A 24,005-nucleotide genomic window follows, 5' to 3' on the forward strand; every position below is an offset into this window, starting at 1 on the left:
AAAGATGATACTATATCATGGTTCTTTCCTATTAGCTAGAACAGGCCTCTTTGCCTCCATCACTTCCGTGTCTTCTTCATGCATTCGTGAGAACGGTGGACCTGAGGCAACATGTATTCAGTTCCAACTGATTTATTCCTTTAATAACCAAAGGCTGTACTAAGCAATGACACACTCTTTTGATTGCTCTGTAATCACTGTATGTTTCATGCACACTTCCTAGACTCATCTCTGCCCTGGATACATTTAAGCATCAGGCCCTTCTCAGTAGCAAGAAGAAAAACTGAAACTGAGGAAAAAGTAGACACGTGTAGGTTAGACAATGGAGAGCACTGTGAGAAATACGAGCACAGTGTTTTGAGGAATGAAAAGTACGAGGAAATGCAAAATCTAAGAAAAATGTAAAGAACAGTAAGAAAAAGAGAGAGAGACAGCCCTACAGTGAAAGATAAATGGAAGACTGTATTACATCACACTATATGTACTATACATTGTATGAGATATATATAACATCAATATTGGCGTATGTGTCTGCTGAGAAATTACAAGGAACTGCAGAACAGAAATGCCAAAGATTACATAGTTTGTCCACCACAGAGCAGTTTACTTCTCAATGATAAGATATCCTGATCAATATAATATAATGTTTATATTTTAGTTCATTTGAATATATTTATGTATATATTGGTATCATCATCAAAGCCAGTTTATTAGGCACACCCAGCTCACATCAGTCCTGCAAAAACTTCCCTTCATGGAGGTTATAATGTTTTAGAAAGGTGCCACTTCAACCTTATGCTCATTATGCAGGCGGTGCTCTATTATGATGCTCTAACATTTTGTCCACGAGTGTCAAATCTTTCCTCTTTCACACTTCGAAGTAGGTTTGTTAGGAAAACCAGGGCACCCATAGGCTACAGCACCATCAGCGGGGATCCTTATTTGTCAACGTCATTTCCCTTGACCCAATACTGGAGCCTCCTCCACTTCCCCGCTGCGGGATCTGAGCTCAGCCTCCCGGACTGTCAGGCCCAGTGCAAACACACACTGGAGAATGCGTGTCGGCGAAGAAGAAGCAGAAGAAGAAGAAGCTTTTTAGGGCCGATCGAGTCACAGAAACGCGCGGTGTGAGGAGCACGGACCCCCGCAGGGTGAACTGGAAGTGTATCTCTAACCTGCGTTTCCGCCTTTCCAGATTTACCCAGAGCCGAAAAACGACGGCGAGTGCCTGAGCAACATAAAGGAGTTTCTCAAGGGCTGCACATCGTTTCGCGTCGAGGTAAGTACCTTTTTTTTTTTTTTTTTTTTTTAAATGCCTTTATACCCTACGAGCCTGCATGTTACAGCACCTAGAGGTGCTGTGATGTGGCCAGAGTTTGCATGTTTTCGTGGAGACCCTGGTACAATAAACAATGGGTCCGTGGAGTGGACGCACGGAGCCCCTGACAGAGGGAGGAGGAGTGAGCCACAAGCCGAGAACAATCACCCATCTCCCGGCGCCAAGAACCTGGCTCTGCCCTCTTAGTGGCGATACATTTGCAACATTTTACCACCAGCAAGTAGTGGAGACTGAAGAAGTGATTGATAAAAGTATTGCTCTGTAGCCTCCCACTGGGGGTTTAGAAGCGCCTGGGTGATGTTGACGCTTTCTTAATTAATGCAGAGCTTTGTCCTCGGGCTCCTGCGTGGCTTTATTGTCACCACCAGTTCACACAAGCCCGTGATTTAACATTGTTTTTTTTTGTTAAGAGCAAATTGTCTCTGCAGCTATGAACAAAATAGGACCATGGTTATGTAAGTAGGTCTTTTCCTAACAGGGTTATGACAATATTATTATAATAAGGTGTAAAATCTAAACATCTATTGGGATCAGTCACTTAATAGACATATTTGGATACGCTGCATAGTGAGAATGCCTCCATAATCTTAAGCAAACGGGGGACAGCCTGCTGTTAAAGGTTGTGTGTTGGCTGGTGCATAGAAGGGCCATTGAACCACCCTAGTTTGACAATACAGCTCAGTGTTCCTCAGCGTCGCCCGTCCCTGCAGAGTGTCCAGCCACCGAACAAGAGGTGGAGATGGTTTGAGACGGTGCGCCGTCATATTAAGTGGGTAAAACATGCCCGGCTAACATGTCAAGGAAGCAAAAGTCATCCATCATGATTATGTTGGAAAAAAGGCTTAGTTTGTTTTGGCTCACTACAGGGGCAGGTTCTGGCAACGGTGCTGAGCAGTAATCTGCAGATTTATTGCTATCAAATAGTCAAATTCCTCATCATAATCACTCATTTATGTCATGCTGACTTCTGTCTTCACTGGCGGAGATGCTGTACTCAATATTTCACCATTTTCTTTTTTGCTTTTTCTATTTTTGACTGAACCGGACAGAGCAGGATTATATTAGTTTGGGACATGGCGATCCTCCCGCTCACCATCTGTAGAGCAAAGATGGATCTTCTCCAGAGCCCAGAGCACTGCTGGCTCTGACCCCAGGTAGCTGTGGCTGTAGATTAGAGCAGTGGCTCACAGACAGACAGACAGACAGACAGACAGACAGACAGGAGATAGGCTTTTTCAGTGCCGACCTACCTCTTTCTAATTGAGTTAAGCTGGATGTTGGGCTGACTCGCTCTCTCTGCCTGTCTAGAAGTACTCAGGACCGTCTCTGACACTTGGGCAGCTGCTGTTACTGACCCTTAACCCCAAATGTCTTTGACCACAGGAAGCGATCATTAGAGTTCCCATGAACCCACTGGTCCCTCTGGGATAGAAACCTTACCCGGAGAATAATCACAGATACATCTGTCTCAACTAATGCGAGACTTAGAATCCATTATCATCAAAACTGAACGGAAGAACGATCTGTTGTATTATACAGATACTGCAGCAGACTATAGCGTAGTGCTGCTGAAGGTACAGGGACATACAGGCCTGCAACTGACCATCGCTTTTATTAAATTGTTCATTGTTTAATCTGCGATATGTGAAGTGAAATACAGAAAAAGGCCTGCCACTATTTTCAGAGCCAAATGTGCAGTTTAATCCTACAGACTTTCAATTTGAAACGATATTTAACAGAAAAACAGCAAATCTTAACATCTGTTTGGCTCTTTTGCTTGATTAAAATGACTGTAAAAAGATGAGCTGATTATTAAAATTGTGACTAATTCATTGATCAATATACTGAGCTTTTTTATTAAAGCAGTTTGGATTTAAACGACTGCGCTGACCATGTGGTCAAAGCTCAAAATTCATGAGCTTTCATTTGAAGGTGTTTACATCTATGTCAGTCTAGCCAATATCAGAGCCATCTTTTTTCATTATCCCCCAAAGTGAGCGCACTAAAAGTTAGATAAGCTTGAATAAAGTCATTTATTTTTACATTTCTTTGGTTGCAAATCCTCTGCAGTGGCTAATGCCTGCAGGTCTGCACTGCGTCCATCTTCACTGGAGTTACACTGATAAATTGACTGGGCTAATACATCTAGTGAATAGTATTAAAAATTAAGTATTTGTCAGGCTGCAGTCCTCACTTCTTACTCATCTTTGGAGCTGTTTGTCTTCAGTCTGGTTTTCAAGAATTGAAACTCATGATCAGCTGGATTGAGGTCAGATGACTGACTTGGCTAGTGAAGAGTGTTGCACTGTTTGGCTGCAAAGAAAACGGTTTGGCTGCCTTGTCTGTATCTCTAGCACAGCGAGTCCGATGCAACACCCTCAATCACCCTTAAAATGGAAAGTCTGCACTTTAACCCCCATCGTTAGTGTTTGTTTCAAACGAGTGTCTCCGTCTAAATACACACTACATGTATTCTTAACTCACTCACTGTAGATAGTTGCACGTTACTGGATGTTTGCTAAAAGGGGATTCACAGAAACATTATTATTAAAATATGATTCAACATATGCATGCAATCTCTTACTAAGAGGTCTGATATGTGCCCACATCCTGTTAACTATAGTGTACATGGAGTATTTGCTTGTAACACCCTGTGCAGGTAAATACTCATTTCCCCAATCATGACAAGTGTGGGAGCAACTCACCATGTTGTTGCAGCTTGCTGAGTCACAGAGGGGTGTTGCGCTATTGTCTCAGCCTGCTCTGTGGGATCATTACCTGACGGTGATGCTGAGGCTTAGCGGACACGTCGAAGCTTGTCGTGTTAGTCGTGTTCATTATTTCCATGCGTGAATGTTTAATTTACATCATTCATCATGTTTCATTGTGACGACTGGCAACTTTTTTTTTGGTTAATCTGTTAGAATGACTTTTAAAACGGTGTAAGAATCACAACGTTGCAGTTGTTGTCTGGAAGAAGAAGTTAAATACAAATCTTAGTGGTTGTCTGGTTAGGAAGAGGGTGCTTTCACATCAATGCTCCTTAGGGACAGCAAGTCTGCCAGCAGCTTGCGTGCACACATATATACTCCTTCTCAAAAACGCACTTTCACAAACAATCATTCACGTATCCCCTCAGGACGTATCTGCAATCAGAGCGGAAGATGAAAGAGACTCATATCTCACAGTCGCTCACCCTCCATATAACCGAAGCGAGAGTAACTAATCACTTGAAGCCATTACACAGGAAGAGAGAGGACGACTACAGTTGTCATCAGAGATACAATCACTGCCATTCATACTAACCGAGAGGCCAGTGACAGTCACGCTGATGGTGACACAGTGGGAGCGTACACTTTTGCTGCAGTGAAAAGACGAGGCTGACTTTATTCTAAATTCTACTTAGTGTCCATATACCATTTAAAAAAAGGTAAGTTAGTCTGTTTCTAAAGCTTTCTCATCTCCTTAACCTATCTACGACACGCATGCCCTGCTCGTGTTGTCGTAATTGCAAGTTTCCGAACGTAAATGGGTTCAACATCCAAGTTGTGGGAAAGTATTGACTCGCCTCAAAGCTCCATTGTGTCCAACTTGCCACTTAATAATACTTAATAATCGTCTGTCGTTCATTGAGATTAAATGTTAAATGATAATAGTGTTCCATTGTCAGTATGGAGTAAGTTTGCATTGGTATCAATAGGAGCTCTTGTTATGTGATTCTGGGCACACTGAGGATTACAACATGCCCTATATCAAACTTTGGTTGTACAGAAAATACTTAGTAGGATAAATTTTGTTGGTTTTGGTCTTTTCAGGGGATCTGTTGGTAATAAAAAAAATACAGAATATAGCCAACCTTATCCTTCGATGCTCTTCATGAAGTAGGGAACGAGGAGTATTTTTTGCAGTGCACATGAAATAGATGTAAATAGTATCTGTTTGTAGCTGCTGCAGATGTGTGTCTGCTGAGGTTGTGCGCTTCGCCCACTACTTCCGTCAGCGATAACGAGAGGTATCGATTGACTGCTCGGTGCTGGCAGTGTGGCCAAGTGATGACACAGTCCTGCTGCGCTGGAATTAGCGATCAGCTTTAAAAGGGAAATGCACTTGCCGATGAGTCTCTGGCTCTCACACTCACGTTTTTTTCGCCTCTCTCTGTCCTCTCTCGCCCACAGCCGTTCGAGGCCAGTGATCTCCTGCTGGGGCTGAACTTCTCAAAGGTGCTGAGCAGTCTGGTTGCTCTGAATAAAGTGACTGCAGGTCAGTCAAAACATGTGCAACGTGTGTCAGTTACAGCATGCTTGTGGGTGTGTGTTTATTTATTTATTTATTTTTTTTGTGAAAGACAAGCGAGTTGTCATGAGTGTGTGGGTGCCGACTGCAGATCAGGTCTGGTGTATTTATATGTTGCCCTTTCTGTCCAGATATCGGCGTGGGCAGTGATTCAGTGTGCGCCCGGCACTCTTCAGCCCACCGCATCAAGTCATTTGAGTCGCTCTCCTCTCAGGCTTCACTGGGTCGATCCTCCAAGCTCCTGCAGAACCAGTTTCGCAGTCTGGTAAGGTCAACGCTCACGGCTACGTATTAACAGCACAGTTTAGCACAACAGATCTACGTCACTGAGAGAAACACAAGACACAACATAAAAACCTGTAAAATATAATGCAATCCAGAGCAAAAGCCGTGTGGTAAATACTTCCTTTGTGAGGCTTTTAATGTACAAATGATGAGACGATGCCAGTGAGCTATTGATATTGACTTGTAAGGACACTGATAAAGGCTAATTACAAAGTGTATAAACTGTATATCGGTGTTTTACAGCTAATGTAATGCCATCGTTAACCTGCCAACCATACTAGTTCCTCCGTGCACACACTGGTTCCTCTGCCACTTACTCATGGCAGCAGCACACAAGTAAATTTTATTAGGTGCAATACGGACTCCACCTTTTAGATAGATAGATAGATAGATAGATATTCCTTTATTTATCCCACAATGGGGAAATTTCGAGTCATCAGCAGTTCTGATTCACACATACAGGATACAGTTCACACATACAAAGAAAGGGAATAAAAAAATATAAAATATATGTATGTTTGCATGTACAGTATATACAAAAAAATAATGTATGGTGAAATAGGATAAAGGAGTGAAGGATAAAGGAGTAAGCTGTCATGTCCTAATAAGTCATGAGGATGAGTCATGGGGATCAAACAAGATCAGAGACAAGCAATAATCAGGCACAATAAGTTGAACCACCTGTTTTGTGGGTGTAAAATGACCACAGCCAAGGTTTATAATTTTTTGCTAGTTATGAAATTTGATTTGTGATATATGGTATGAAAATGTGATTTTTGTTGCAGGTTAGTTTATTAACGTAATAACATATAAATCTCTCTGTGTGCCGTTAGTTCCACCTGATGGCAGTCACAGTCAGTCAGTCAATCAAAAGCTAGTCACAGATGGTAAAATATACCAAGAAGATAAAGTATGAATTTGACCAGTAATGGTATAAATTGCAGGATGACAGTACAATCTAGAAGGGGGAGGAAATGACGAGTGTGATGAGTAATGAAAGTTGCACAATATTTGTTGGGTTCGTTTCACAAAATCAGTGAATGAATGTTGGTTTGAAAGGAACATTTTTCTTCCCACTAACTTGACATCTCACACCTCACAGCGTCTGTTTCGGCTCACTCCTTACTTTTTTCTTTTGCTCCTCTCGCTCCTCGGCGACATCCACCGCTCTTTTGTCAGGACATGTCAGAAAACAGCGGACAGCAGCTTGTGAGAGCGCGTTTCAACTTCCAGCAGACCAACGAGGATGAGCTCACCTTTACCAAGGGTGACATCATCAACGTGACTCGCCAGGAGGATGGTGGCTGGTGGGAGGGGATGCTTAATGGCAGGACTGGCTGGTTTCCTAGCAACTATGTTCGTGAGGTCAAAGGCTCTGGTAGGTACTGATATTAAAAGTAGTGCTGTACTAACAGTAGTTGTTATATTTGGTTCAACCTCCCAGATTGTCAGTTGCATCATTCAACTATATAATTTCAAATAGATCTTCCTCCCCTGCGTGTTTCTGTGAATAATCACAGAGCAGCTTGAAAGATTAAATAATTACCCAACCAGACGTTTTCACATCTCTCACATACAACAACTGCCAACCAGCACACTACATCACAGTTGCCATTGTCAATGCCTTTCCATCTGGCCTTGTGACTGAAACGCAGCCCCACATCTGTCGCTTTGACTTTTATTCACATCACCGATTTAATAATCATTTTTGGTGAATGTAAGGACCAACAATCAAAGACGTTTGTAGTGAGTTTAAAGACAATTCTGGCACCAGCTGATATGGATATATAGATATATCTATTTTCAGTGGTAGCTGAAGTTTGCCATAATGTTATTGCTTCAGTTCTGTTCATGTCAGATCTTTTTGCAGGAAGGCAGCATAAAAGCATAAATACTATGAAGCCACAATACGACAACTAATGTTCATGTGAGAAAAATGGCACCATTCATAAGATGAAAAACAAGAACACGACTAGAAGTAAGATGAAGTTGTACCGAATGTGTGGGGAAGCCAGAGGCAGTTAATAGTGCGTTAGAATGAAAAGTGCTTATTGCACAAAGGATAAATGAAATGCTGGTATGTGAAGTTGAGGAGAAGAGAGGCTTTAATGCTGCTGAAGCAACATATTATTCAGTGTTGGTGTTTTTCTCAATAGATATAACTTTGAGTGTAAACCATTATACACAAAACACATAACCATTATACACATAAAACAAACGTAAGCTGAATGCCTGATGTGCACTTGGTGCGGACTTGAAGCAGTTTAAAGACATCTTGTGCTTTAGATGTGCTAGGAAATCACAGCCACTTGAAATGCTTTTGTTACTGGACTGTTGTTATTTATGTCTTTATGTCTTTATGCAGCCTGTTACGTTTCTAATTTCATTTGCAAAAATGTTCATTTTCCTGTTTCATTACATGCAATGCTGAATGCGAGTATGCGCCCTAATTAATTCCTTTTGTCTCTGCTCACAGACAAACAAGTGTCCCCCAAGTCTGGCACCCTTAAGAGTCCACCTAAAGGCTTTGACACTTCTGCAATCAGCAAGACCTACTATAACCTGGTAGGACGCAACTCAACAGTTATTTGAAATCAGAAAGTGATTATGTGGAGTAGCAGGATCCAGTCTAGTTGGCCTCCAACCACAGCCCACTCAAAACAACACACTGACACACTTTCTCTTCTTCAGAGTGTGACTGCAGCTGAGGTGTAGTTTGTTAATATTACAATTTTCCATTGTCCATTCAATAGTTTTCTTCTCTCTCTCTCTTTCTCGCTCTTTCTCTCTCGTTCTGTCTCTCTGACTCTCTCTCTCACACACACACACACACACACACACACACACACACACACACACACACACACACTATAACACAGTGCAGGAATTATTGTGTAGACTGCTGCTCTAAAACATGCAAGATGATCACTCCTATTTGGAAATGTATTTCTGTGAAGTCTGTCTGTTGGTCTTCTTTGACTTTGACAGATTTACAGAAATATATGCCTACCTAAGTGAATAAATGAATGTAGTGAAAACACTGATCAGGAATGCGGCTCACCTTCCAAACCTTTGCTGAGAATTTGTGTCTACATATATAAACTCTGAAGCAAACCTATGTTTGTCATGTTTTTTTAGGTGTTTGAATTGGATAGAAGAAACATTTACATTATAACATTTGTGTTGTAATGCTTTAATGGATTTATATTCATAATTTGTGGCACTAAACTACAGTGAATCTGTAAAGAAATGCAGTGCAATCTCTGAAAAAATGACTGCAAGAAAGAGCAGAGCTGTTTTTCCAAGATCTCCAAGGACTCTTTCTAAACTGAGGCTGTTTTCTCTTTCTATTGTAGGTGTTGCAGAACATTTTAGAAACCGAGACCGAATATTCCAAGGACCTTCAGAGCCTGCTGACGAACTACCTGCGACCTCTTCAGAGCATCGAGAAGTACGACTCATTTACCCATAAAGCTTGATGAAACCACAAACAGATGATTTCACCATGACTGTGGTATAACAGGAACCCGGATCAATCAGATTCTCTACCCTTCCCCCAACAACAAATCTGGGTCCAGTACCTGATTTCTTTTTGCACGTCACTGAATATTTTGTCGCCCCTGATCTCCATCTTGTCTTTTCCTCCAGACTGAGCAGCTCAGAAGTGGCTCTGATTCTGGGCAACCTTGAGGAGATCAGCACCTTCCAGCAGATGCTCGTCCAATCGCTCGAGGAGTGCACCAAGTTAGTCCCTCCCCGCACACACACAGCCCCACTGCAGCAGCATCCTCACAGTTTTATAATAAGCAGAAGGACATCTAGTGGTGGACCGATGGTACTACGGGGAAGTCGGATTAAACCATAGACTATCTATCACACAGTATATGGTGGTGGTGTAGTATTTTTAGCCGATAGTTTATTTTCTGTGTTGAGAGTTTACATTGAGGCATTTTATCAGTGTGATCTTTTTTTTTTTCAGGCTTCCAGAGAGCCAGCAAAGGGTGGGAGGCTTCTTCCTCAACCTCATGCCCCAGATGAAGGCTCTTTATGTCGGATATTGCTCCAACCACCCCTCTGCAGTGAATGTGCTCACCCAGCACGGGTACGTTTACACATCAACAGCATTTTCTAGCATAAACTGCTGTTTATAACGGCTTGTATTAGAAACGAGAAAAGAGAGTGGCTGAATTGTTGGAGTTTATATTTGTTTCACAGTTGTAGCTACCTGCTGTTTGTCGGTTGCGGCTTGTCACCACAGACACAAAGTGAGCACTCTGCAGTTTTTTATTATCAAAACAACCGCAGTTGAGGCAGCAATTTTTTTTCTACACAAAGCAAAAGGATTTGAATGCAGCTGAAGGAGAGAGAATGGGGAAAAAAAACATTTGTTTGCAGGTTAAGATAAAATTACACCGAGTACAAAAGTGTAAGAGGTCCAGTTTTTGGAGCTTACTGGAAACAGACAATGTGCAAAACCAAAATAAAATTCCAGACTCAAAAGGGATGCAAGGCCAGTAAAACACAGGCTAAAAAAACAGTGAAGAATATACTCAAGCCTCAAGTACACAGATACATTTACATACAACAAAATACAACATTCATACATCTGCACAAAATACATAGTGTGTAATTAGCAAGCTATGGGACTGAGAACCGCTATGTCAGAGGGGACAAAACTTTGCCTAAAACATAAGTTTTTCCATCTAAGTCTGTGTCTGCGACCAGACGGGGGCAGAGTGAAAAATGGAATGAGGGTCATGTGCTATGGTGAGTGCCATGTGAGCGATGGCTCCATTATTTAGAACTGAGAGGTTGGGGGTTGGGAGACCATTGATTTTGGAAGCATGTGTGTGAACTATGGGACAGCTTGTTCTTGCTGGAGACAGACAGACAGCAGAGTGAGAAAACATGGAGCAGTAGAGTGTTATGGATTGAGTTATGTTTTTGTTAAGGACCAACAGAGTGCATTGCGTTTGCAAATGTTAGAGAGTCTTTTAGGAATTTAATTATTGATATAAATGGAGTGCACAAGAAAAGAAACACCTGTCAGTATAAAGCAATACAAATCAACAGCAGCACAAATGCAGCCATATGTTTGAATTAGCAACTCTCTTTTTGTTGAGTTTCAACATAAAGTGACAATAGGAGTCATAGCACAAGTGTTATATTAGACCGCTTTAGGATGGAAGTGTGTTTTGTGTATTAAGTGTCATTTAGTGAATGTCAGTAGAGTTTTCCAGTTTTTTGTTTTTGCTGTCATAGTTTTTGACACATTTTTCTAAGCCATAATTTTACTCATAACTAGCTGCCTTTGTAACTTTATTGACATAATTCAAAGTTAATTCCCTTGCCAATTACAAAGGCAGCAATTGAGGGAGTTAACTCACACAGAAGAGATAACTAACAGAGGCCAGTACGTCAGTCTGTGAAGACACTGAGTTGGTGTCGTCCCTGTGAAGTCACTGTTTGTGATGTTAATAGAAAAATGATTGTGGGTCGTTGCGGTTACATAATGAGACAAATGAGTGATTTATTTTGTCTCTTTGCCTCTTGCAGTGAAGTGTTGGGGGAGTTTATGGAGGGGAGGGGTGCAGTCAGTCCTGGGATCCTCACGCTGACCACAGGCCTCAGCAAACCCTTCATGAGACTCGACAAATACCCCAATTTACTCAAAGAGCTGGAGAGGCACATGGAGGTGTGTATTTAAACATCTGTGTAGAGCGCTTGGTGTGTGACGATGTGTGTTCAATAACCGACATGTAACTTTTTTTTGTTTTTTGTCAGGAGAGTCATCCTGACCGGCCAGATATTCAGAAGTGCATGGCGGCGTTCAAAAATCTGTCTGTAAGCTGATCTCCGCTCCTGTCCTGTCCGATGTAACACGTAATCAGATATAATATGAATTGAAATGAATCGACAGAAAGTCTTTAAGCGCTTTGTGTTTCCATTGTGTCAGGCTCAGTGCCAGGAGGTGCGGAAGCGTAAGGAGCTGGAGCTGCAGATTCTCACCGAGTCCATCCGGCTGTGGGAGGGGGACGACATTAAGACCCTGGGCTCTGTGCTCTACATGAGCCAGGTCTTAGTCCTCAGTCCTGGTTCAGAGGTACCAGCACCATCTTCCTCCTCCACCTGCACTTCATTTTGTTATACATTTCTACTAATATTGCTTCTGCGCTAAATTTGGCCTAACCCGTTACTTGGCCACTGCTTTGGTTTGCTAAATAAAGCAAAATCGAAACACATTACTTGGCAGGAATGCCTGGATCATCACCGACTTTCAGCTTTCATTTAACTCGCACTTGATAATTTATTCATAAGTTAACTCCCAGTTAAAGTTCTCTGTCACTGAGAACGGCAAAATGAATTTTAATTGTTGTATCTCAAGTGGACAGAAACCTTCATTGTGGTTAAAAAAACTCAGTAGTTGTAAGTAGCGCCAAATAAATATAAAATAATTTAATTGTAATGAATATAAATGATTCCTTGTTGTGACTGGAGAGCACCTCTCTTTAAAAGATTTATCGAAAGTGACACATTTCTCCAGTAGGATTCAATAGTACCTCATTCAGACTTTTATACTGTGATGTCTATGTAACAATGGTAACAATGGGTCCATGTCAAAAAGTCATGATAATGTATTGACGGGTTGAAACTTACAAAAATACATTCTACAACTTACCAATAGAGGTTGTAAACTTTCCATGTGAATGTCTCCTTTGATTATCTCACTCTCCTTACTGCTGCCTTTTTGATTATTTTTATTATTTGGACACAGCTACTTGATCTACCGGTGCAGTGTTCCTATTACTGTTGCAGCGAGCTAGCCACGATGAGTAAAAGACAAAACCATGGAGCACTTGAGGGGTGATTGAATGAGTGTGAGAGTTTCTTTGGAGAATCCAGGGGGAAATAAAAGTACAGCACACGTTATCAAATTGACATGTTCGACCTGGAGCTGTAGCTGGTGTTCCTGTCGTGATGAATGTCATATTGTGTCGTGATGATCGACTTAACAGATGAGGCGTCAACTTAGGAGCTAACACTCTCAATACATAATTCACTTTAATGTAAAGTTTCTGAGTCTAAATGGTTTTATGTCCACATGAATCTTTGATCTAAACTGGCCTGAAGTCAAATGTTGCCATAAAACAGTGTTTATATACAAACCGGATCTATTTCTCTCTCATGATTGAACCTTTTCCTGTTTGTCAGGAGAAGAGTGAGCGTTACCTCATGCTCTTCCCTCACGTCCTGCTGATGTTGTCTGCCAGCCCCAGGATGAGTGGCTTCATATTCCAAGTCAGTGATAAACATCTTCTCAGATCAGTCTGATTTAAGTCTCTTTCTGAGTTCTGTGCTTAATATAGTGAATGACAGGCACTTTCTCTGTTATGCCCTGATTCCCATATGATGATTTCTGCAGGGAAAATTGCCGCTGGCCAGCATGACAGTGACCAAACTAGAAGACTGTGAAGCCCATAAAAACGCCTTTGAGCTCAATGGTGAGGCCACATGAGACAAGCAAGACGCTTGAGTGTAAATTACATTAGACATAATGCCGTCAACAACATTGTCTCTGTCTTGTCCCCGCAGGCACTATGTTTGACCGCCTCCAGGTGGTGTGCACCAACCAGCAGGACCTGCAGGACTGGGTGGAGCACCTGACCAGACAGATCAAACACACTGCAGCCACAGCACCCAGCCATAAACCACTCACTGTTCCTTGCCACACGGTCAGTTAATGATTACCTCCCCACATACACATGATTTTCCTTCTGTTTATTTATACCCAGTGTGGTGTAAACACTGAATATATATGTTGATTTCTCACAAATTTCTATTGTGTGTATTTCCATTGTCCTGGTTCACGTAATGACTGCCAATCATCTAAAATGACTTTACCTGCCTGTGTGAAGTGGTGTCTCTCACTAGAATGGCTGTAATGTACAATTGCATTTAATGAAATGAATATGACTACTATATTAATAATCAAGCCTTATCCCTCGAGTGCACAAGAACAATGATTACATTATTTACAATAGGCCACTTGTAGGTTGTTGGCTGCATCATAGCAAGAAATAACTATCTGAAAAATATTTTAATAAATAAAATACATTTTTTTAGCCTTTTAGCAGCTAAATGCTTCACTAGATAGTCGCTAACTTTGTCAGTCTGAGCCCAGGCAGAGATGCAACAGGGACACAGCAGGCCTTTGATTCACTCCACCAATTTGCTTGCATCTGGTCAGGCATCGTGACTTGAAACAAGGATTTTTTTGGTTGAAAACAGTCGCTCCAATGAGCGGCGTGGGGGGAATAACGATTAGCCAATCAGTGACATGGGTGGGACTAAGGTTGTTGTCAAGCTGCTGCTGCTCCTCTCTCAAAACCAATATGTTTGGCTATGCATCAGTATAGACGTAAAGCATATTCAGACACGATATGTTGGTCTCTAGTGATTTAGGAAAATCGAATCCTTCTCCCCCGCGGAAATCAGTCGACGTAGAGGAAATGTCAGAGTGAAGATGGAGATGGAGTGTAATGCGTCGACTATTCTGTCTGATATTAGACTAGTTGCATCTGGAAATGATGAGATAGAAGATAAATGAATCTGAAGAAGATAAGATAAGATATTGTATTTTTTCCTAAACATTACATATTGAACGCAGAATATCGTGCTGCATCTACTGGATGTTTATCAGCACAAGTGAAGGAGCAGAACTGTCTGTTTTTAAAGGTCATTTTTGACTGGGGCCCTTTTTGTTTCGTTCCTCAGCTCCCATCTCACCCTCTCACCCCATCCCGACATGCTGAGGGGAGGGCCATGACAGTGGCTCCCACCTACCACACCCTGCCTCACCCCTCCTCCCATGGAACGTCCCACAGCACCATGATGTGGGGTCCGCTGGAACCACCCAACACTCCCAAACCCTGGAGCCTGAGTTGTCTGCGGCCTGCGCCCCCTTTACGACCCTCGGCAGCCCTCTGCTACAAGGAGGTGAGGGACCACAGTTTTCTGAAGTCAAGACTTCTTCATTTCCGTTTGTTATGTTGATTTTCTAATTTCTGTGCTGCCATTTCATGTGCAGGATCTTAGTAAAAGCCCCAAGAGTGTGAAGAAACTCCTTCCCAAGCGCAAGCCTGAGAGGAAACAGTCTGAGGAGGAATTTGCCTTGAGGAAGAGTACGTCTAAAATCTTTTCTATTTATGTCCAAAGTTTTATTTAAGGAACAGTTCAACATCTTGAAAACTAGCATATTTGCTTTCTTACTGAGAGTTCTATGAGTACCAGTAACACTCTCATGTCTGTCCCTGAACTATGAAGATGGTTCGCTTAGCCTAGCAGGCGGAAAAGGCTCTCATGCTGTAAGCAGAGATCTGAGGGACATGTAAATACATTTCCCCCCCGTTCTTCTTGCCTTCTCTGTCTCAGGTACTGCTGCTCTGGAAGAAGATGCCCAGATCCTGAAAGTCATCGAGGCATACTGCACCAGCGCCAAAACCAGGCAGACTCTTAACTCCAGTAAGAAAACACAAAGTCTTACTTATAAATGCGTATGAGTACAAAAGAAGGGAGGTTCATACTGGAGCTTGCTGTCTGTGTTACTGCTGTATCTGTAGTCGGTTACTCAATGCCTTTCTTTAACGCTTGTATTCTGAACTGATCTTTCTAACAGTATCTTTTCCTTCTGTCTGTCTCTCCTCCACTCCTCACTTTTTGGCATTGCTCTGGTTTACCTCGAGTTCCTTCTTTCTCTCTCTTTTCATCAATTTTTGTTTCCTTCCATACTGCACCATGATTTCTCCATTTATTCTGGTTTGTTCCGTCATCCCATCCTGCATCTGTCACCGGTTTTTATGATTTCTCATTTGTTGCGTGCCGCATTTGCTGCCACCTCCTTTTGCACCGCCACTCCCTCCTTTTTTCGCCCATCATTTCTTCCCTCTGCATTCGCAACGTCACCGCCGAACTTTGCCCGCACCGACCAGCCTGGCAGGGCACCGACCTGATGCACAACCACGTGCTGGCCGACGTGGACCGGTCCTGCGTGGACTCGCCAGGCCGCCGTAGCAGCGTGTCACGGCCAGAATTGTCCTCTGACCTTTCGGAGGACTCTGACTATGACTCCATCTGGACCACCCACAGTTACAGGATGGGTTCAGTGCCGCGTAAGAGCTGCATCTCTCACCAGAACTAAAGAACGTACAGTACTGCCACGCTGTACTGTAATGTAACGTACAGCGCGATTACCTCTTTTACCTTCAGTGTATTAAAAGAAACTAGAATTTTTTTAATTTATCTATTTATTTTCTATTCTGTATTTGTTCATTTTTTTTGGTAACTTATTTGGTTTATTTATTTTTAGACTGTTTGTTTTAAGATGTTTGAAGCATCTCCCTGTTGCCTTGCCACTTTCCCTTTTATGTGCCTCCTCTCTTTGTGTAGTTGTCATGCAGTAAGTGTTTGGTAATTCTTATTAATTTATCTTGAATGTGACCACTCCCCTTGTTTGACCATAAACGTGGCAGACTCTCTCAGCAGGGAGTACAGGGATGTTGGAGTGGAATATAGGGGAGGGATAACCAGGGGAGGGAGAGATGGGGACTGAGCTTTTCCTGTCTGATATTCAGATGTAATTCAGGAACGAGTGTATTATATTTACCATGTACTACTTCTCTCCAGTATGTGTTTCTAGAGTATGTATGCTCAAACATAGCACAGATGCCATACACACACACACGCACAGGTTCAGGCACATATGCCCCTGCTGCCTGAAAATATAGCAGCATGCAAATGAAATATCCAAATTCTTAACATTTCATATTATTGCTGTTTTCATAGTTTGAATCTTTACTCATGTTGCCACTGCTAAAATGGATTAGATTTAACATACACCACGACCAAAAGCTTCTAAATAAAAGCTAATGAATAATAAAGAATCCTTTTAATAGTTTGTAAAACACAAATTCCTTATTTGATGTAGCTGCTACAGGAACATGTGGTCATCGCTTCCACTGTCTACACTGGTCAAGCTTTCTCCAGCTGCATGAAAGCTAGCAGACTAAGAATGGTGAATATAAAGGGTCACTTCCACTCAATTTACAAAACATATCTTTTCACACTTACCTCTAGTTTTATCCAGCCATGCAGTTCAATTGCTTTTTATTTTGATTATCAGGTATCATTCTCAGCTTAGAAAATTTGAATAGTCCCCATTACTCTGGATATTCTAAAGACCTCATTGTCAATAGCTTTAATTCACACTACTTCCTACTGCTGAAATTGTCCTGTGAGTCCTGTGAGCACCATAAACTTAAATTCCAGTTAACTACATTGTAATATTGTGGATGCAGAAATCTCCAAGACGGTAACCTGGACAACTTTCTGTATCGCTAGATAATATCTAGAGTTAAGTGAGAAAATATGTTTTTAGTATTTTTTGTGAAGTGACTCTTTAAATTATTAGTCATTAATCACTTTACTCTATTGTGTCCTAAGCATCATTCTTTAAAGCCTAATCTTCCGTCTAGTAATGTTGCTGTATGTCAGTGGTTCTACAGGGTTGCGTTTATATTATTCTTTAAACTTCAAGTTAGTGCATTAACAAAACACAAAGATTAAGTTAAAGCAGGCATAGCATACCAGCCCAACACTGACAAACTGTAAACTGTAGCCTAACACTGTTACAGTCCTGTAATACAAATCGAATGCCTTTGTTTAATGTGCCCTGCTAGTTAAAGGAATAGTTCAGCATTTTGCTGATATGCTTTTTTTGTTGTCTTTCTGAGAGTTAGCTGGGAAGATCCACATCACTCTGACCTGTCTGTTCAAGGTGAAGCTGGTTAGTTTAGCTTAGCACACACACTGGAAACGGGGAAACATCTAGCCAAGGTAACATAATCCAGTTATGAGCACTTCTAAAGTTCATTATTTAAATCCGTTAAGCAAGGATATGGATATGATATGTCACTGGGTGAGCTTTAGAGGTGCTTGCAGTTGGATTTTGTTAAATCTTTGGACAGAGCCAGGCTGGTTGTGCCCCAGTTTCCATAGCTGGAGTCTGGGCGAAAGATTGATATTGATTTTTCTTGTCTCACTAGAAGAGAAAGAAAGCAAAAAAGCACAGTCCAATGTCATGTTTCAGTCTTCTAGTTATGTGCCAAGAAAACAGAAAGCAACTCCTCACTATAAATCCTGCCGAGCCAGCAGTTTCCTCTGATTCCAGTTTATCCAGCTGCTACGTCTAGCTTCGTATTTACTGTGCGGACATGAGAGTGGTGTCAGTCTTCTCATCAAAACTCTCAGCTAGAAAGCGAATAAGCCCATTTCGCGATATGTTGACTATTCCTTTCAGGTGTAGCTGTTACCAGACTCTGATAATTTGACCAGCTTAGAGTCTTGTCAAAAGCAAGCATCCCTTGTGTCACAACAAACTAGCACCTATGCTACGGCCTCATAAGCCAGACGTGTCTTTGTGTTGTCTGGCTTATGAGGTTTCCCATGCTATCTCCCGCATTGATGACTATTTTTATGAAGAAGTATTTTTCCAGTATTGGTATTAATAGTACAGGTTGGCATCCACTTAGAGTCTATCTCCTCTTACAGCAAGCAATGCGAATGGTCCATGTTACAGTACTATTTACTGTCTCTGAAATGATTTCTTTATTGTCTTCATTATTTTGTATACAGGAGTTTTTTTTATTAATATTTTATTGTGTATGTCAATGTTTACAAAATGATCCCTGGAAGAATCATTTGGTTTTTATTTTATTTCATTTTTTTTTCAATTTTATTTTATTGGTCTGTATCAAAGTTTACACTGAAAATTACAACATGAAGTGTTTGAATTATTTTGCACAATCATGTAACAGGCCAGTGGCTGTGGCGGATAGAATCTGTTAAATTCTGTATTTTCTGTCGTCTACCTAGAGTGTGTATGATATAGTCCTAAAAGGTAGACTTGAGTATTCAGTGTTACTGTAAAGTAAATGCTCATTCGTAGTGTAAATGCTCACCATCGGTGTTTTGAAAGCATTGATGGTTTAAAAAAAAAGGAAAAAAAAGAATCAAGAGACCGTAATTATACGGGAACATTTCTATGTGAACTACTCATTCAACCTCAGAATACTGTCAGAGTGGACTTGAAATATAAGAGCACATAACCTCCCTTTCTGTAAATACTAGTTGTCATGGAGCAAGAAAAAAAAAATCCATTCTACCTTCTATGAGTATTTGAGCTAAGAATATCACTGTCCTTATATCATGTGCTATACTTTGTGACAGGTGTATTCTGTGGTTTAAGAAACTAAGTCAAACTGTGGGACAGACAGGGTGAAGAGATCAACTGTCTATGACCAACGTTGTCCTCTGTGTGCTCTAATGCTGTGTTCAATTCACACATGTTACCATGTCTTATCTGCAAAAGGCGCCTTCAGTGTATTTGTTCTACACTGCTGAAGTGTTCAAGTCCCAAACGCTGTATTATGAGTTTTGAATAAATCTGTCATTTGGTAGACTCTGGTATTCTGGTGATTTGTAAGAACGGCAAATCTGATGGTGTTTGGTGTGTGCTGTCATTTGGGGAAGATAGTGGAGCTCTTATTCATTTCAGATTGACAGAGAATTGTGACTGAATGATTGGATATGTGTGGGTTTTTTTTTTTTTGCCTGATATCTCCACAGCCTCTCATTTCCTTCCACTTTCCTCTGGCTCTTGTCTGATATTTGGTCTGTGCATGACTAACACACCACTGCTAGTAATTGTGGTATATGTTTGGTTCTCCTTGATGCTGTCGCTCATTCAGACTGTGGTCTGAAAGAGTAATTCACCAAAGATGATTTGGTACTGACTCATCTCACCACAAGGTGAGACTAAAGTCTCAAAGTTACAATCGTTGAGTGCTTTTCTGTTTTGAAACAGGACCGCGAAAGGAAACTGGACTGCATGTGATCATCCCCGGTGAGAAGAAGGTCCTGGTGGAGGATCCCAGTCGCAACGGACAAAGTGCAGTGGAAGAAAAGTAAGATAATAGATAAAGTCCTTCCGCCTCTCCTTTGCCCTGAATCCATATCTTTACATACTGTAAGTCCCATATGAAGACCAAAACCAACAATGCATCAGTACACTATCATACCCTGTCTGTGGCACATAGCCAAAGCCCATTCATTCATTCTGACTAAAATCTCTAACAGGGGCACAAATGTGTAACATCACATTTTAACAGCTTGACACTGTATATTGTTGAGGTGTAAATAGTGCAGGACTATTTTCAGCTGTGAAGTAATACAATAAACAACAGAGCCCATCTTCATCATACTGTAGAAACCGTCTGGCTCATTAATGTTGAATAGTTTTTGGACAACAATGGACCTCTATGGCACAGAGCAATAAGTATCAGGCCATGACAACTCGTTAGCAGGATCAATTAATGGTTTTTCATGGAATTTCTTAATGAAAAGGAAACTATAGAATATCACTTATTCCGAGACATATTATGCTCATTTTCAGTTTCATTTGCTTTCATTTTATTCTCATTATTACGCTGTAATGTTCAAATAACAATATTTTTCTCACACTGTGTGCACCGCTCTTTTCGCCCTCTCTCTGAACTCTCTCCGTTTTAGCTCCTGTCTCTTAAAAGGTTCTCTTTTTACGACATTCAACCTTAATATAGCAGTAAACAACTTTTTGCTACATAAAGAAACAGCAGAGTAGGCTGATTCAACCTGAGCAGAGAGTGAAGTCATGCTCACACACGATTACTGTGTGTTGTAATCCGAACTTCTCTGTCCTGCGTTTTGTTCGTCGGGATGGCCGAGCTTACATGTTAAGGCACATGAGCGGTGTTTAAAATCTGTTGCCGTTGTGGCTGACGTTTGGATTTATGTTTTTCAGACCCGATTTATGCTAGTGCTCTGAGCTAATAGGATATCCTCAAACCTTTTTAAGTGTGTCTTAAGACAACACTGACATGCCCGTAACTACAATGAAACAGATTTTGGTTGGTGTAACTGTTCTTCCTGTCCATACTGGCTGGGAAGTGATCCATTCCTTATGTGAATCTAATGTAAGAGGTGGAAGACAAAATCATCCACAGCCATTGTTCTGTGCAATAAATATACAAGCAGAAATTGCAGTAAACTAACCAGTAATAATAATAACCAGTCTTGGGCATCACTGATATGTTGACCTCTACATTTTATAATCTTAAAGGAGCCTGGTGGATGTGGTGTATGCCCTGAGGGATGAGGTGCAAGAGCTGAAACAGGTAAATATTTGGGATGTTTAATGAATGATCATTGATGATTTATCTAAAATGTCTTTCAGTTAAACTCTAAAAAGTCTAAAATTTGTTAGCTGAGTAAAAATCAGACCTAACATTAACAGATTAAAAGTGGATTATGTGGATTAAAATAAAATGTTATAATAAAATATGTCTGTAATGGGTTGAAACATAAGATGTTGCACGTTATTTGGGCTAATGATATCGTCAGCTTAGCTTTAGCTTGAGATGTGTGACTAAATGCCTTTTCTGAATCTGTTTTTTTGATTGTTTCACCTCACAGGATAACAAGAAGATGAAGAGGTCACTGGAGGAAGAGCAGAGAGCACGGAAGGATCTGGAAAAGGTTGTGAGGAGGGTGTTAAAGAGCATGAATGACCCCACATGGGACGAGACAAACCTCTGAGGATCTTGCGCACCATCTCCATCTGCAGCTTTGAAAACAGAAAGAAAGAGCATGTTATGTGTTTGGGCTGGCTTGCTCTGTGGATGAAATGCACACATAACTTAAGGCTGTAAGTGAGAGAACAAGAGTGAATATATATGCAGGTAATTGTGTGCTTGTTTGAGATGGATGTTTATGTTTGTTCTAAGACGAGTGTCATTACTTCCCCTCTGGTGAAAAGACATGAATCAGTGCGGAGTGATGCTGTACAGGCTTTGCTATCTATTCCACGATAACATTCCTGAAACACCCAGCAAGATGGTGAAGAGATTATACACTTAAATGACCCACAACGTCCATCAGCAGTGTCTTTGGCAGCGTTCGGCATGGCTGGAAGACACGTTGAGATAAGTCCTCTCCCTCTGTTTACAATCATTTCACAGTACGCTGTCCAATGGTACATAAATGGTACTTTAATGGTGTTAATGGTCACAAGGGCCTTGGACAAGTCTAAACTTGAACCATGCCATTGCATAACATCTCTTATGTTATTTAATTTTTTATGAATTGACTTTTGTTCGGGCTCTGTCCCAGACACAGGCTTAACCCGGTGTTTTTAGTCTGAAGTGAAGTTTGTGCCAGGAAACTCATCTCTCTTTATCTTTTTCCTTTTTTTTTTTTAAATCTCTGTTTTTGACCACTTTGCGGTTTGACTTTCTTTCTAGGCATCCTAGGAAACTGTACAGATGTTGAACTTGTACTGTATAATGTAAATACTGCTAAAAGATGAGCCTTTGTCCTTTGGGAGAAATAAATGTGTTTTTAGAAGACAGACTTTGAGTTGCTGCTAAATCTGCTCCAGCACCATGGAACAAACGCTGCTTTCTTTGTCTCTTCGTTACAAACACCAACACACACATAAAAGCACCAAATCAAATAGGGGAAGCAGGCAACACCCCAGTTTCACTATGGCTGAACTGGTAAATAATGATTTATCACAAATTGGTTAAGGAATCTGCACTACCTCAGTTCTTATGAAATATCTGAGTTGGGTCATATGTTGTTAGCTCATGTTGCAGCACTGTCTATCAGAGAGGCCCTGTGCCAATTTTATTTTAGTTTATATTGCACTCATGTGGAGCTTGTACCTAAATAAGTTGTGTCCAAATCAAGTTGCCTCAAACTAACTGACACAGAAACCTTAAGACCGGCATCAGAGGAGTACTGCTTTGATCTCCGTGTGCTGCACTGGATGGAAAACTGGAGGTAACTGGAAATCATTAGTGGCATTTTTTTAATGCGCTGAAATATATCCAAATATATCTATCAGGTTATTCTGGCCATGAAAACACCACCAACAAACTAGATGGCACAGTGCAGCAGTTCCATATATTTGTTTGGCCCACAAAAATGAAGCAATGTGTGTTTTTATCTTTGGTTTGGAGTTATTTTTATACCGCTCACCCCAAAATGATTGATGTCAAAATCAAAACAAACATCCAAAATAATTTAAATTTGAGACTAAATATGGAACTTTAACCAACATTCTAGAATCCCCTTTGCTATGACATCACTGATGTCGTCAACGGGTTGGAAGTGTCGTAGCTCGAACGTAGATTAGGAATCCGCCAAATCTAGTGAGTAATTCTGCGCTGTTCATGTCAGGAGGGTTTGGCTCCGAAATATAAGGTATTTGTTATGGTCATGTTCTGATACTGATAGCAAAGGCTGCATATTGTTTCCCATCTCTTTCTATTTGGATCTAAACCTGTTGGTTTTCGTGAACTACTTTCGACCGAACGACTCATTCCGTGCTACTCCGCCCCCAAGTGATACATTCAAGTCCCTGCAGCAGGTATACATCCACCCCATCCTCCCTAAATGGCGGTTTATTTGAACTGTTTCCGTCTGCCATGTTGCGGCTACACTGTTTACTTGTTAACCGCTTACTCAGTATTTCACAAACAAGCTTGCCTGTTAAAAAGTTTATTCGGCCTTAGCTGGCGCCATTTTCCACGTTTGCTCTTAGTGTACATATTGTTTGCTTAACTTAAGCCGGAAGAAGAGTTTTCCTCCATGTTGGCAGATTTGGACGTCCAGGACCTGTTCCCAAAGGAATAACAGCTGCTTATGGAAACAGGTTTGTCTCAAATATCTTGAAATGTCTTGGTTATGTTCAGTTGGTGTTTTTGCTCTTGGTATTATAAATAAATTAAGCGGTATTGCTTCCAAGCAGCCCTGAAAGTTTAGTTTCTCCAAGCTGAGAACAGTCAAGTTATGATATGCTCTATTTGTAAACTCTATGTGAAAACTATGGGTGTCCTGATCAAATATTGATATTGCGGCAAATCCAGGCTTTTTTTAATGACAGTATTGACCATGAATCTAAGCCAGTTGTGGCAGGAAGGAGGTAAAATGT

At 41.1% G+C, this 24,005-nt stretch overlaps 1 protein-coding gene across 1 annotated transcript; it reads left to right on the top strand.

Moving 5' to 3' along the window:
• The first annotated feature begins 1,234 nt into the window (after positions 1-1,234).
• Positions 1,235-22,406, top strand: arhgef7a (Rho guanine nucleotide exchange factor (GEF) 7a). Its single transcript, XM_070837654.1, has 20 exons — positions 1,235-1,279; positions 5,515-5,599; positions 5,764-5,897; positions 7,097-7,295; positions 8,394-8,482; positions 9,274-9,368; positions 9,566-9,661; positions 9,897-10,019; positions 11,474-11,612; positions 11,702-11,761; positions 11,874-12,020; positions 13,130-13,216; positions 13,341-13,419; positions 13,511-13,650; positions 14,693-14,914; positions 15,006-15,099; positions 15,350-15,439; positions 19,839-19,938; positions 21,132-21,186; positions 21,485-22,406. The coding sequence occupies exons 4-20, from the start codon at positions 7,100-7,102 to the stop codon at positions 21,605-21,607; spliced, it is 1,935 nt and encodes a 644-aa protein (XP_070693755.1). The 5' UTR covers positions 1,235-1,279; positions 5,515-5,599; positions 5,764-5,897; positions 7,097-7,099; the 3' UTR covers positions 21,608-22,406.
• The last annotated feature ends 1,599 nt before the right edge of the window (positions 22,407-24,005 follow it).

The sequence above is a fragment of the Pempheris klunzingeri genome, chromosome 10 (assembly GCF_042242105.1).
Source record: "Pempheris klunzingeri isolate RE-2024b chromosome 10, fPemKlu1.hap1, whole genome shotgun sequence".
NCBI lineage: Eukaryota > Metazoa > Chordata > Actinopteri > Acropomatiformes > Pempheridae > Pempheris > Pempheris klunzingeri.

Bases quoted from the DNA above. Each gene is read 5' to 3' on its own strand.
- arhgef7a (XM_070837654.1), top strand. From the start codon at position 7,100: ATGTCAGAAAACAGCGGACAGCAGCTTGTGAGAGCGCGTTTCAACTTC. The intron at 9,662-9,896 runs GTTAGTCCCTCC...TTTTTTTTTCAG, and splicing joins TCGCTCGAGGAGTGCACCAA to GCTTCCAGAGAGCCAGCAAA. The intron at 14,915-15,005 runs GTGAGGGACCAC...TTTCATGTGCAG, and splicing joins CAGCCCTCTGCTACAAGGAG to GATCTTAGTAAAAGCCCCAA.